The sequence below is a fragment of the Grampus griseus genome (assembly GCF_964374135.1).
Source record: "Grampus griseus genome assembly, chromosome: 1".
Taxonomy (NCBI): Eukaryota; Metazoa; Chordata; class Mammalia; order Artiodactyla; family Delphinidae; genus Grampus; species Grampus griseus.
In genome coordinates, this window is record NC_139017.1 from 139,069,382 (window position 1) to 139,084,959 (window position 15,578).

General features: G+C 48.3%; 1 protein-coding gene across 2 annotated transcripts in view; it reads left to right on the forward strand.

Moving 5' to 3' along the window:
- The window catches only part of SLC1A7 (solute carrier family 1 member 7), a gene marked incomplete at both ends in the record, with an annotated part of 46,184 nt that overhangs the window by 1,854 nt on the left and 28,752 nt on the right, over positions 1-15,578 (forward strand). For both annotated transcript variants that reach the window (XM_082657814.1, XM_082657815.1), the window contains one exon: positions 4,769-4,848. In XM_082657814.1, coding sequence (XP_082513940.1) covers positions 4,769-4,848 — 80 coding nt within the window. The remainder of the gene's footprint in view (positions 1-4,768; positions 4,849-15,578) is intronic.

Consider the following 15,578-nt stretch of genomic DNA (forward strand, 5'->3'; position numbering starts at 1 on the left):
CTGTCCAAGTCCTACCAACGTCAAGAACCGCCTCATAGATCCCGTATCTTATGAAAACTCTTCCAGACCTACCCACATCTGCCCACTCTCCTCCCACACTCACCCCATGCTCGTCCCTCCACTGGAACCCAGCTGCTGGAGGTCTTGCTTCAGAGCTGTTTGTTCAGAGTCTATTTCTCCCATCAGCCTTTGACTTGCTGACTATCACATGGGCTTTCTTGAACCAAAAGGTGAGCCTAGCTCAGTGTCACAGAGAGAACCCTCAACTAATGCCTGAATTAAATTGGCAATGGCACAAACAATTTGCAAGCCACTTTCTTTAATTTTCCTCAGCAACGAAAATATATTTCTTGCAGGAAGATTATTTTGTGAAAACAAATTGGAATGCCTATTCTTAAAAGCCAAACTCATCTGGCGCCTCCTTTGCCAAAGCTGCCTTCCCCATCTGTTTGGAAGCGCTAACATGTTCTGGTCTGGATTAACCTGCCAGATAAATTGAAGGAAGGATGTGGAGTCTTAGAACAATTACTTGTCAGGAATTGGCTTTGTCAGCATCTTATTTTGAAATCAAGGAGTTGTTTATTTGATCTCTGCCTGTGACTCAGAAAACAAACCCCTCTTATTTTGTAAGCTTATGCAACAAGGCAAAAATCATAAACAATATGCAAAATGGTAGAATGTCCTATTTGTGAAAAGAACTTACAAAATCACAAGATTTATCTTTGGAAATAAGTATCTCATTTAAAAATATAGATAATTTTGAGAGTTCCAGTTAAACCATGATGAATTTATAATTGTACCCATTTTTCTTTCCTTCCTGGGATACCACTAAAATTGTAGTAATGGAATTGTTTAAAAATATAAACTCCCAAGAACAAAGACAATACAAACGGAGACAACCGAGAAAAGAAGTCAAGGAATGACAATAATTCCTGGATGGGAAGTGGATAGAGTTGAATGATCTCATTTAGTAGAGCACAGAAAGCTGAAATCTTGTGTCTGTAGAAGCAGAATGACAGCAGATACCACCTGAGTTTGTCTTGGAGAACTCCAGAAGGGCTCTGGACCTGAAAGTGCAAGGCGCTGCAGGAGGCAAGGGTTAAGCATGCAGCTGAAATCAGGGACGTCGGTTAGAATTTTGTAACTGGAGCAGTTCGACCCCTAGGTCCCTTACAGTTCATGTAATCAGGGGACCCCTCATCCACTAACTCTATCCCCCTGCCTGTCCCAAGGAACCAGAGAAGGTTGACTTAGGGATGTTAGGCCCACCTGTAAGCGTTGGGGGAGGGGAGGTGGTGAGGCGCATGCTTCAGGTGAATTAGTGGACATCTGCATCTTGAGCGTGGGGTCCCCACAAGACTGCTGTCAACTGGGCTTAAGTACAGCCCCATCCCCCCACCTCCCACCCCACACACAGCCAGAGGCAGGAAGGGACTTGTCTCACTGAAGCCTCAGAGGAAAGATCTCCAAATTCTGCTGTGAAGGGGAATTCTCCCCATCTCACCCTCCCCCCAGTGAAAAAGCTACATCTTCACCTGTTAGCCTTCCTTGAGGAGCCATCAGTTGACAAGTCCCACTCATGCACACAGCAGTTTAGTGTGTCACACTTATACACAAGCAGAAGCCGAAGACCAAACGAACAGAACGGTAGGTCTCTAATGAAGCAGAGGCAATGCAGGGAGTAGAAGAAAACTCTTAAAACCTTTCCTCAAGTTCTTTGAAGATATGAGAGAAGGTACAGTGACCATAAAATAGAACAGGGTGCAAAAAGAAGAAACGATTCGAGAACAAGAAAGAACTTTGGGAAATTAAAAATAGATGAGCCAAGATAAAAATATCAATAGCTGGGATGAAGCTGCAGAACTCTCCCAGAAGGTAAAACAAAATGAGCTAAAAATAGAAACATATAAGAAAATTAGAATGTCTAACATTCAAGTTACTAATAAGAGTTTTAAAGAGAGCTAACAGAAAAAAATGGAGAGAAAAATTTCACAGAGAAAACAAGAACATTTCTCTGAAGTAAAAGGTATACACAGCATTATGAATTTTTTTTTTTTTTTTTTTTTTTTGCGGTACGCAGGCTCTCACTGTCGTGGCCTCTCGCGTTGCGGAGCACAGGCTCCGGATGCGCAGGCTCAACGGCCATGGCTCACGGGCCCAGCCGCTCCGCGGCATGTGGGATCTTCCCGGACTGGGGCACGAACCCGTGTCCCCTGCATCGGCAGGCGGACTCTCAACCACCGCGCCACCAGGGAAACCCCAGCACTATGAATTTTTTAAAAAGAAAGGAGAAAATCTCATACCATGGTATGTCTTCATGAAAAGTACAGAAAAACTGGAGATAAATAGGTGATCCTTAAATGGTTCTGAGGGAATAAACTGGGTCTAATGTAAAGAATAGGAAGTAAGGCTCCCAACATCTTAAGCAACACTGGAATCTAGAAGACAAAGAGGAAACACCTTTGAAATTTGGAGGGGAAATTCTTTAAACTAAGAGTCTTATATATAGCCAATCTATTATCAGAGTTAAAGCTAGAATAAAAAATTTTTACTATGTAAGACTCAGAAGTTTCTCTCCCATTGACGCTTACTAGGAAGCTACCAAAGGAGATATTAAAGCAAAACAAAGAAGTAAGCAAAGAAGGCAAGGGATCCAGGAAAGAAGGGTTCCGATACGGGAAAAAGTCCCAGAATGACAGCGAAGAAGAGACCCATGACAACCACTGGGCCTAGAGAGCAATCTGTCCAACCTGGAACAAGAGGATGGAGAGCTCTTGCACTGAGGTCCCAGGGGCCTAGAAACGGACCTATGTGTTTGAGTATATAGAAAATACTATTGTTAGACATTTAAAAAGCAATGTTAAAACACTTGGAAGAAATTAACGAGTGGCTCACAGAAAACAAGGTAAATGAAAAATCAGTCAATTCTTAACTTCAGGGAAAAACTGAAGGTTGTACAGAAAGGAGGCATGGTTGTCTCAACAGTGAGCAATATTTTGTGATCAAAATATTTTAAACCTTGACAATTAGTTAAACCAAAAATTGATATAATGGTGAAATGGTAGGAGGAAAAAAGGAGTAAGAATTAAGTCCTCATCTGTCATGGCAGGGAAGTTAATAGATGTCAAAAAGATATATCTCGAAATAGCATTATAACCATATTATTTACAAATAACAATACTAAAGGAAAAACAGCTAGAGGAGTTGGGGATGGTCACTCCTGGGAAGTTGGGGTTAAGCATAGAGATGGGTGAGGAACGGCTGCCTTTTTATCATTATAGTGCTATCTAAATTAAAGAAGATACACAGGGATTAAAATTAATTCAAAAGACATAGCCACGATGGGTAAATTTTTAAAAGTTGATTTTCTGGTGTGTTGGAAATGGTAATAGAAGGGGACTAGGAGGCCTGTTTTCCGGTCCTGCACTGTCACTAACTCACTCTGCGGGCAAATCACCTCCCTCTCCTGGCTCAGCTCCCTCATCTGTAAAATGTGTTGTCAGCTGCACTAGGAGATCTGTAAAACCCCTTCTCAGCACCAACATTCTATAATTTGCGACTTTTCAAAGCATCAGGCCAGTAACCAAGGGTTATGTTTGGCTTTGTGTTTAAAAAAAAAAAAAGTTACAAGTACAAAAATTTAAGTCAGATGGTGTTTGCAAGTCCACGTACTGGCCTCACCCAGAAGCTTACCCTCTGAGGAAAGCGGACTCAAGCTAGCATTGCCAGAAATAGCAAAATTGAACTAAGTTAAATGTAAAAATTTTATAAGAGCACATCCAGTTAAATTTGAATTTCGGATAAACAACAAATAATTTTTAGTATAAGTAAAGAACCAATATTTGTTGTTTATCCGAATTTCAAACTTAACTGGGCTTTGGGGTACCTTCCTCTTCCGCTGTTAGGTGCCAGTCATGTGACCGGTTACTCTGGCGAGAGCTGACTGGGCAAGAGCTTGGCGCACTAATCCAAGGGCCGGCAGATAGGCTGGAACCAGCAGCCCATGAGGAAGCCCGACGCAGGAACTCCGCCCAGTAACGGCTCTTTAATATTGAGAGTGGTGTCTCACAAACCAATCCGATTCTCTCTCTTTCAGCATTTTAAATGTGAGCCCTGCTTCGAGGGTCGGTAAGAATTTACGAAAGTGTGGGGCGAGGGAACCCAGTACAGAAGGGAAACTGACTCAAAAATGCTGTTTACGAGTCAGTCTTTTCATCAAGTAGACTGACAGTTCCTCCAGTGCAGGAACGGTGCCTAATTCACTCTTGGGTGCCCAGTACGATGGCTGCCAAAGTACGGGCTGAATGAATGTGTGAAGAGTACGCAGCCCTGCCCTCTCGCCACTTATCATCTGTTCCATGAGACCGATTTGTAGCAAGGCTAGGCAGGTGAATGGCGAAAAGGTGGGGGAGAGCTGTTATCTGCTGTGATTACTGACCATTTACTCTCCTCCAGACCCTCTGTCAAGTGCTTCATGTGCATCCTCTCCTTTAAGCCTCCCAGTGGCCCTGCGAAGTGGTTATTACCCTCACGTTACAGATGAGAAAAACTCAGAGAGGCCGAGGAACTTGCTTAAGGCCGCAGCTACTTCTAGGGGGCCAAGGTTAGAATCCAAGTCTGCTTGGCTCCAAAGCCAGTGTTTTCTCCATGGACTCTGCTGTCCATGGGCTAGACAGGAGAATACGGATGAAATGGTGCTTTGAAGATTGTAAAGCAGCTGTGAAGTCTGTACTACCTGCTATAACCCCAACTCCTGCTGTGTTTTCAGGAAATCAGTTACTTCCAGTTTCCCGGAGAGCTCTTGATGAGGATGTTGAAGATGCTGATCCTACCACTGGTGGTCTCCAGGTGAGGGGCGGGTCTTTGGCTGGGAGGTCTGGGGTGGGGTTGGAGGAAGAGGATTCTGTACGGATTCTGTAGGTGCCTCCTCCTGCTGTGGACAGCTGGACTGCAGGCTCTGGGTGGTGTGACTCTGGGGGCTTCATGGGGCGTAGACTGTGGCACAGGCGCTGGAGTCTGGGTCATTCAGTGACACCAGTTGTTTCAGTCCCATTCAGTGGACATTTGAGTGACTTGAGTAAGTGATTTGGAGTCCTGGGACGTGACCTGACTCCAGGGTAGCTCGGGGCCAGAGAGTTCACACACTGTTCCCAGGGAGAGGCTCTTTGTGGTGATTGCAGCAAGACATGGGGGAAAAGATGACCTTGGAGATGATCACGAGATGATATCCTGGCTCAACTCTGTGCTGTACTGGCTGTGGAAACTTGGACAGGTCAGACTTCTCTGAGCCTCCGTTTCCTCATCTGTAAAATGATAATAGTAACACCTACTCCAAAAGGTTGCTGCGAGGACTGTAGGAGGCTATCTATTTGCTAAACGTTCAGGGCTGATCACAGGGTATGAGGGCAGACAGGTGGGAGATGAAGTTGGAGGATGGGTTCTTGCTTGATCATGAAAGACCTTGGCATTCAAGTCTTGGGGCTTCCCTGGTGGCGCAGTGGTTGGGAGTCCGCCTGCCGATGCAGAGGACACGGGTTTGTGCCCCGGTCTGGGAGGATCCAAGGTGCCGCGGAGCGGCTGGGCCCGTGAGCCATGGCCGCTGGGCCTGCGCGTCCGGAGCCTGTGCTCCACCGCGGGAGAGGCCGCGGCAGTGAGAGGCCCACGTACCGCAAAAAAAAAAAAAAAAAAGAATTCAGTCTTTACCCACTAGGGTGGGGCCACAGCAAATCCTTGGAGGTCACCTGGTCTCTACCACTGGTGTGCTGGTGACCTTGGACAAGCCCCTGGTCCTCTCCAGGTCTCAGATTTTCCAGATGTGTAATGAGTTGGCGGCTCCAGATGGTGTCTAAGAGCCCTTTGCTCTGAGACGGTGGGTTTGGAATCCTCACTTCCCAGGACTTGCGCGCAGGGAGGGAAGTGGACAAGCCTCTGAGTCCTGGGGGACGTACTGGGCTCTGTCCCCTGGGACAGGGTCGTCAGCCTTCTCAGCCTCCCTGCTGAGAACCCTAACCCTTTCCCTCTAGGGTGGTGGAGATAATGGTCCCCCCGCCCGGGAGGCCAGGTAATGGTGCTTTCTGCTGCCCCCAGGAGGCCTTGTTAAGCTCAGTTCGGCTTTGTGCAGGCAGCAGTTGGGTCTCTCAGGACTCAGCCTTCAAGTCTCTGCTGAAAGGCCACCTCCCTCCAGAAGCTTTCCCTGACTCCTCAACCCGCTTCCGTGGTTGTCTCCTCTTCATGCTTCTTTTGAGTCATTCACTGAGTCAGGGAATCTGTCAAGGTCACTGGTAGGCTCCATATTGCTAGACCCAAAGGACACTCCGAGTTCTTGTTCTGCGTGACCTGTCCACAGCAGTTGATACAGCAGTTGGTCACTCCTTCCCTCTTGAAACACTCCTCCCTATGCCCTTACACTCTCTGGCTTTGTCTGCTCCCTGCCCCCCCGAGCCGAGTTTCTCTCTCTCTACTCAACCTCTGAACGTTGTAGTTTCTCAGGCCTTTTCTCATCTGTCCTCACGGCTTTAACGTACCACCTACAAGTCCAGCCCTTCCAAATATAGATCTCCCTCCCCAACCTCCCCTCTGAGTGCCACTCAAACTACCTACCTGACATTGCCACTCGATGTCTCACGAGGATTTCAGTTTAGCGTAACCAACTTGAGATTTTACCCGCAAACCAGTTCCTTCTCCTGTGTTCTGCTGGTCAGTAAGCGGCAGTTCCACCTACCCAGTTATTCAAGCCTCCGTATTTATTCTCTTCCCCCACCCCCAGCTCTTCCAGCAGCGACTCCAGCTGATTCTTCCCCCCAACTACAGCCCAGCATCACCCCTACCACAGGGCAGACTCCACAGTGACCTCACTGGTCTCCTGGCTCTGGTTTTTGTTCCCCTCCCATCTGTTCTCCACCTGGTGGCCAGAATGATCTTGTGAAAAGCCAAGCGGGCCATGCCATTCATTCACCTAAAACCCTTCAGTGGCTCCCGTGGCATTTAGAATAAACCCTGGCATCCTTAACATAACCTTGGAGGCCCTGCAGGCTCCTGCCTGCCTGTGCCCCACCTCATGTCATGCCTCATTCACTCCAGTCCCCAGACCTCTTAGTTTCCTAAGCAGACCAAACCCTTCCTCCGTCTCAGGGTCTCCACACATGCTGTCCCTTCTGCCTGGAGCACGCTTCCTCAATGCTTTACACGTCTTTCCCTTCCTCTTCCTTTAGATCTCAACTTCCATGTCACCTCCTTAGAAAGGCCCTCCCAACCTGTGCCCCTTCACCACCACCTTCACTCTCCCCCAGCATGCCCATTTCCTTTTCCTGCACAGCACTCATTTTGTACTGTTATTCTGTATGGATTCAATTGCTAACCTGTTTATCTTCCACTGGACTGTAAGCTCTGTGAAGGCAGATACAACACTCTGTTAAGGTTCCGCTCTGGCCTTCACACGAAACGCCTGGCTCATCATAGGTGCTTATTAATACTTGCCAAGTGGATTAATGGATTCAGCAATCATGCACTGTGCTTTCTGGTGCACGGCCCTGCCCTGGGAGACTGATGAGAAAATAAATAATTACATGACGGCCAAGTAAGCATGTTGATGCAGGAAGCACAGGACTTTTTTTGTTGTTTCCCTTTTTCCCAGTTGTATTGCAATATTGTTAGGCAGCTTGACCATCCTTTATTGTGTTTTTGTTTATTTATTTTTTGCTGCATTGGGTCTTTGTTGCTGCGCGTGGGCTTTCTCTAATTGCGACGAGCGGGGGCTACTCTTCATTGCGGTGCGTGGGCTTCTCATTGCCGTGGCTTCTCTTGTTGCGGAGCATAGGCTCTAGGTGCGTGGGCTTCAGTAGTTGTGGCTTGCAGGCTCTAGAGCGCAAGGCTTGGTAGTTGTAGTGCACGGGCTTAGTTGCTCCACGGCATGTGGGATCGTCCCAGCCCAGGGCTCAAACCCATGTCCCCTGCACTGGCAGGCGGATTCTTAACCACCGCACCGCCAGGGAAGTCCCAATCGTCCTTTATTGTTGACCTTACTTACTGCCAGGGCATTGCCTCTTACTCAGAACTGAAATGCCTCCAAGGCAGAGGCCCTTGAGTAGACCCTAGAGTCAGACAGACCTGGGTTCCTATCCTGGCCCTGCCATTTCCTTGCTGTGTGACCTTGGGCAAGTTATTTAACTTAAAATCCTGAAGTCAGAGTCAAAGGCCTGGGTCCCAGACCTGCTTCTCCCCAAATCACGTGATCTTGGGACAAGCACCCTCACCTTGAGTCTCAGTTTACCCAGGTTACCCAGTGACTTTGGGCCCATCCAGCTCTCTGGGTCCTGACTCTCAAAGGTTTGGTCTCTCACCACCAGACTCAAGTGCTTTCTCTTGGCTGGAAACGAAATGTGGTATTAACTTGAGAAAAGCCAGTGTGTGCTCATATGTTTCATTTGTTTATTATACAATTTCGGCTGGTTCAAAGCAACTGTGTCACTGAAAAATGGAAGTGCTTTAAAATTTTCCTACTAAGGGAGAATTAAACCTTCTTGGGGGAAAATGACACATTTCTGAGCTCCAAACCGCTCCATCCCTGAGCTCTCATTCCTTTAGCTTCAACTGGTCTATAATCCATCCATCCATCCGTCCATCCGTCCATCCATCCATCCATCCATCCATCCATCCATCCATCCATCCATCGCTCACGGTCACCTGATCTCTTGCTCCTGGCCAGCCCAGGGCGGGGCATCCGTATCCTCAAGGAGCAACCACTCTGGTGTGGCGGTTGTCATTCCGGACAGAGCAGAGTCACCAAAGCTACTCTGGAAATTCAGACGTCAGGTCTCATGCCGGGCCTACTGAACCAGAACTGCCAAAGGGCCCAAACAGGTTTAAAAGCTCCACAAGTGTTCTAAGGGTTTGAAAAGAAACCCTGATGTCTTGGGATCAGGGCTTCTGGCTGGATAGCTGAAGAGCCTGGCATGAGCACTGCTGCTTTTCGGTCCCCAGGGCCCCCAAGCTGTACCCCCCACCAGGAGACAGAGGTTTCCTGCAGTGTAAATTGCTCCAGGGCAGTGGGAGGATACACATCAAGGCACATTTGCTTCAGTTCCAATAACCTGCAAGCCTGGGTCCCAAAGCCTGGCACCCATGACTCTGGGTGCTCCCACCTCTTCCAGTAGAACCTGCCACCCTTCCCTATGCCAAGCCTCTGGCATCAGGCTGGTCACCTCATTAGCCTCTAAGCGTGCCACATACCACCTCTGTTCATGCTGCTCCCCTCCCATGAACGCCCTTTTCTCTTAATTAGCTAAGTCCCCCTCTGTGTTCAAGACCTAGATCAAGTTTCTTCCGTGAAATCCTCCCAGCCCTTCATTTACTGGTAACTAGTGATGATGACCTGTCTCCATGCCTGATGCTGCTTTTAACCCTGGATGGACACAGTGTTGTTAGTTAAATGAATTCACACTCACAGCTGGCACACCACATTATGGGGTACAGACACCATTTTTTGCACAGTAGTGACATAGAAATAAATTAGCATTCTTATCTGGACTAGCCACTCATGCTGCTGAGCAAGAAATGGCCCAGCCAATGGGCAGAACCAGTCGCCATGACCCCTCTCTGGAGAAGAGCCATGTGCACTGCTGTGTTTTTATGTGAGATACTGGGAGGGGGTCAGTTCACTTCCCCCTTGTCATTCACACTAACCTCTTCCTGGTGGTCAGCGTAACAGATTTTTGCAGGAGACGGAAATCTAATAGACAAGCAAAGAGAGAGGATGAGATGTAAAGAAGTATGGGAGGTAATGGTGGGGTTGATGTGAGGGGAGAGAAGACCTGTGCCTGCCTTGGAGGGTCTCACCATCGGCAGGGAGACAGCCACAGAGCCACTTTGTTCCAGAGAACGGAGCCCCAGGGGGAGGGAGGTGGGGCTTGTGGCCTGGGTTAGAGCCCAACTCAGTCATTCTTCCCACAATCTGACATCTTCCAGCTCGTGGGCCTCTTTTCTCTAGAATCCACTCCAAACCAGCCCCCAGCCTGACCGCCTCCTCAGACAGGCACACGCAGTCCAGCGGAGGGCCACCTATCCTTGGCCAGTCGTGGCTTTGTAAGGCACAATGAAGGGAGTGAGCAGGCAGCAGAGGTTCCAGGGGAAGAACAGGGTCTCGAGTCACTCACCAGATGTGTGAACTTGACCAAGTCTCTTAGCATCTGAGCCTCAGTGACCTTGTCTGTAAAATGGGAAGAACACCTCCGTCCCTCGCAGGGTTATTCTGAGAATGAAATAAGATAATGCACTTGAAGCACCCAGCGTAGCTCCTGACACATCACCAGTCTTCTCCAAGGCCCAGATGAGATGTTTCATGAAAACCTCTACCTGTGTTCCTTCTCTCAGCAGGCAGCCCCTTGGGGTGACCTCTTCCTTCCTCGTGCTCCTTTAGCACCTGCAGCTTGTCACCTCCTCTAGAAAGTCTCCCTTGACTCAGGTATGCTCGGGTGCTCCCTCAACATTGATACAGGTACAGTGCATGTAGCACTCCTCCATCTGAGTCCTGCACATCTGTGTTCACGGCGGCCTTTGCAGGGGCATAGGCCACACGTCTCCATACTGCACATTGTCACCTTGCCCAGAACCATTCCCCATGCCATGATCGTCAAAGCCTCCTCATTTTCCATGAATTCCTAGTTCTTACTGCCTCTTGATTTTCTCTGCCCTCACATTCCTACAAGCAGTCATGAGGCACAGCCTTTGCCAGTTTCCCATTCAAGTATATTTCCCTTGCTTCAAGCAGTTCCTAAATTTTGCAACTTCACCAACAGTTGGGAGCAAGATCACAGGTGAGGATCACATCTAGAAGTGTAAGCCCTTCAGCCGTCTCTTGGTTCTTTCTTTCTCTGTCTGTATATTAGCTATCTATTGCTGTGTAACAAATTACCACAGACTTAGTGACTTAACACCATTTACTATCTACCGATTTCCATGGGTCAGAAGCCCAGGCATGGCTTAGTTGGATCCTCTGCTCAGAGTCTCACAAGGCTGCAATCAAAGTGTCATCTGGGCTGTGTTCTCATCTGAAGGCTCAGCCAGGGAAGAATCCACTTCCAAGCCCATTCAGGTTCTTGGCAGAAACTATTTCCTTGTTTAAAGGCTATCAACTGGAGTCTGCCCTCGGGTCCTAGAGGCTACCTGTAGTACCCTGCCTTCTGACCATCTCCAAAGGCAGTTCCCAACATGGCTCTTTGCTTTGTCAAGGCCAGGAGGAGGATCGTCTCTCTCCAGTCTTCTAAGGCAAAGTCTTATATAACATAATCATGGGAGTAATATCCATCACCTTTGCCATATTCTATTAGAAGCAAGTCACAGATCTCACCCACACAGGGAGGGGGATTACAGAAAGGCATGGATCACTGGGGGTCACCTTAGGGTATGTCCACCTCTTTTCTCTCTCCACACCTTCCTTCTCTCTACCCTTCTTCCAAGACCAGCCAAAAATAGTGCCTTCCTTGTCTTTATAAGTCACCTCCACTCATGCCCTGTTCCTGGAGTGGGGTTAGGTGGACGCGTTGCTCAGCTTCTGGTCCAAGTGGCTCATCAAGGAATTTCTTCTGAACCCCCTTACCATAAAAAGAATCCTGAAGAATTTGAATTCACTGCTTTCTCAGGGACATCAAGGGTCTGGTACATAGTAAGTGACTAAGAACTGCTTATTAAATAAATAAAGAGCAGTGGAGGGCTTCCCTGGTGGCGTAGTGGTTGGGAGTCCACCTGCTGATGCAGGGGACATGGGTTCGTGCCCTGGTCCGGGAAGATCCCACATGCCGTGGAGCGGCTGGGCCCGTGAGCCATGGCCGCCGAGCCTGCGCGTCCGGAGCCTGTGCTCCGCAACGGGAGAGGCCACAACGGTGAGAGGCCCACGTACCGCAAAAAAAAAAAAAGGAGCAGTGGAAGGAAAGTTGAGGCAGAATTCAGGGAAGTTTTATGACCTTCATTTGAAATGACCCCTGGCGGATGATTCGGAGTTGTCTTTTTAAAAAGGTTGGTACTTTAAAAAGTTATGTAAGCAAATTACAAACATTGTGGATAACAACAACAAAAATCCCGTCATTCCACAGCCCTAATGCTGCCACTGTTCTTCCTGTAAATGTTTGTTCTTGTCATTCTTAAGTGAATTCACTAGGCCCAGCGTGTGGTCCTTGGCTGACTGGTTCAGAAGCTCAACCTCATCTGAGTCCCTGAGCTGGTCAGGGCTGTCCTCTGATGCTGACAAGAGGCAACCAAATAAACCAAATGCCAATTGATTCATCCACAGAGATAAATACAGTTGCCGAGGAGGACGGATGCACACAGCCTCTGGCCAGAGCATTTCCCCCTATAGGCTCATCACTTGGGGACCCTGCTGGTTAAATCTGTTTGCTGGCAGGACAATTTAATTATTTAATGGTACAACCAGTATGAGTCCAGGTTTGCCATTTTCAGTTAGTTTCTGGGGCCCAAGGTGGTGGAGTTCCATCGTATGTGCATTTAAATTTAGTGAATTCAATTACATATGCTATGAAAAAGAGAGGAAATCATTTAAAGGAGACAAGTGGCTTCCCCCATTTGAAGAGCTATGTCCAGGGTGAGTGTACCATGGGAGGGCTGGGTCTACCTCACTCTAAGCCAGTCTCAGTCCCCAAGTGCCTTTCAGAGTGAGCATCTCCCCACATCGTTATTGTGATTCTAGGCCATGAAGAGAGGGTGGTTTGGTTTCCTTTTTACATCATGGCTGCTAAGTGTATGCTGACTGCTTCAGCTGGTGTTCACCTTAAGAAAGAGCAACCCATTCCAAAACTGTCTTGAATGAAACCTGTCTTGAATGAAATTATATACCTCCTGAACTTAACGAACAACTTAAGGGATCTTCAAGGGCAAATTTAATTATGAGTGGTTTTTGCTTTATATACTGACTTGAGAACTGAATGTGCCGAATATGGTTCTTCTTCTCCTCCTCCTTCTTCCTCTTCAAGAGGAAGCCCAGTGTCTTCCTCTTGAGGCCTGCATCCATTGGCCAAGGTCAGCTTATAAGTAGGTAAAGAGAGAACTGGAACATCTGATCTCGCCACTAGCCCTGTTGCTCTGGTTCCTTCCATATGGTGTCACTGTTGAACACAGGTCTTGCATGGTTTGGTTCAAGCCTGAACATGGCCCCTTGCAGTGACACGTCCCTGCTCAAGCCACAGGGATGCTCTGCTCTGGCCCCTAGATTATACCAAAGAGCTCAATTGTTGTTCCTCAAAGCAACCTCAGTCATGCCCTGAGCTTAGCTCCCTGGGGTTGATCCCTGAGTCCATTTTCCATCCTGGTGGGTTAGCCCTGGAGACCTTTAGTGCTGACAGACCTTGATCATGGGCACTCTAGTATACCCTGATTCTAACTTCAAATTGCAAGGAGCAGGGGTTGGGGGTCTTAGTCTCTTTTTTCTGGGAAGGCTCCTGAGCCTCTCATGCAAATTGGTGCCCCTTTCCATCACTCTACAGATCTTAAGTTCTCAAGGAGGGGTACTTCCATCAAACCGCAAATCTCTCCCTTCCCCTGGACAACGTGCGCCGCCTTGCCTTGCATTCGCCATCTGAAAAATTCTTCTAAAAACAAAATCAACTGTAAGGAGACTTGCTGTCTCTACCTTTGAACACAAAAGCCTCAGACAAAATTTAGAAAACTCTGCCTCATGTTACGTTGGCATAGGAACTAGTAGTCTGATGATTAGGACCTGCCACGGCATTGTCGTGTCCTTGAACTAGGGCCCCCTCTCCCATGGGTGGTACTTGAACGGTGCTGAGTACTTTGCCACTCTCCACTCTCTTCTCTCTGCTCCACTGATGACTGATTCCATGCTAATTACACCTTCTTTCATTAGAAAGTCAAGACTTTGGAGCCTTCCTTTCCCATTTTCTCCCTGTAACGCCACTTGTTGCTACTCTGATCCCTTTTGCTTTTAATTTATGGTTTAACCCAAAGAATACTGGCAACTTTCTGTTCTTTTAAGTTCTTGGAGGAAACCTTACTGTTACTTCTGCAAAAGTATGTCTATCTGCTTTTTTCTTTTTTTCATTCAACATGATATAAAAATGCCCATGCCACACCCTCATCTTTGTAATCACATATGACTGTTCCACTCAGAGGCTGGAGCAGAGTTTGCAAAGCCCTTTTCCTTTCACTAGACACTCAGGATGCTGCTGGATACCCTGCTGGGGCATCACTATGCCCCAGGATTCTAGATGTACCTCAGCCTCTGTTATTTATCACACTCTTCACCTCGGCCATAGAATGGACACAACGCCATCTGCAGATTTACAAAGAAATTCCCAGCAGGTGCTGTGTGTGTTGGGGCCAGGGGGCGTTTTGTCCCCACTGAGGCTGGAGTTTGCTTCTCACGTTGGGAAGTCAACTGAACCTTGTTTTCACACATCTCCAGGCAAGAGCAATGCAAGGAACCAGGGGTGGGTCGAACCAGCATCTGAATCCAGCTGGGGCCTCCAAGTCTCCACTTGCTTTTTGCCAAACCCTCCTCTCCCCTCATTCTTCAATTTCTTAAACCAGGCATCATTCAAGCAAAACTGAATCCATGTGTTTGTGATTCACTGATGCTGAACATGGCAGAATGTTTTGTAAGCTCTACATCGCAGCAGAGAGATCCAAGGGCATGTGTGGGTTAGTATGTGAATGTGTGGTGTGGGTCCTTACATATGGGTATGTTGTGTGTGTGTGTGTGCATGTGTATGTATTGCTTTTCTTTCTATTGTAAGAATTTTAAACTGATTTTTCTTAGAATCAGGAAGTCACGTTTGGCCAAAGAAACCCAACACTCCCTTCTCCCCCTTCCTGAGGAACTCTAGTTTGGCAGAAAACTCCCAAACACCCACGTTCTAGCTTACTGGAGATGGTCCTGGGCCAAGCAGCCGTCAGAGTCTGGTTTGGGAGCCAGTGTGCCGGGGGCGTCCCAGGATAGACAGTGAGTGGGAGAGGGCAGGAGGAATGGGCAGCCACGGCTTCTGCAAGCCGTGGGGCAACTGTTCTTAGCAGAGCTCTGCTGACCTCTCTGATGGGAGCCCTGGGATCGCTCTTTGGCCCTCTTGCCCAGTCACCTGATCGCCTTACTCATCAGGAGGGGAAACATGGCCCAGCTGTGGGCTGCGGGTGGGATCAGACCGTCAGCCTGGTGACTCTGAAAAACTCCCAGATTTTATCACCCAGCACAGACTCCCGTGCTCTTTCCCCCTTCCAGTTAGAGAATTCCTGTTCATCCTTCAAGGATCCAGTCAGCAGCCCCCACCCCTGATGCCCAGGCCGGGCTAGACCCTGCTTCCAGCCTCTCTCGATCCCAGCCATGACCCAGGGTTTCGTGTTGTCCAGACTGCAGGTCTCTGCACCCACCTGAGGACCACAAACCCACCTCCTTCGTTTCTGGGACCGCATAGCACACAGAGCAAGTGTTCAACGTGGGGCGTGCTGGGGGCCTCTCTGAGCCTGGGGAGGTGGGTGAGGTTTTGAAAAAGCTGCTACTCTTCTCTGTGGAGACACTGCATGGAGAGGGTCTCGTTTGAGTGCCTGGGGCAGGCAGGCCC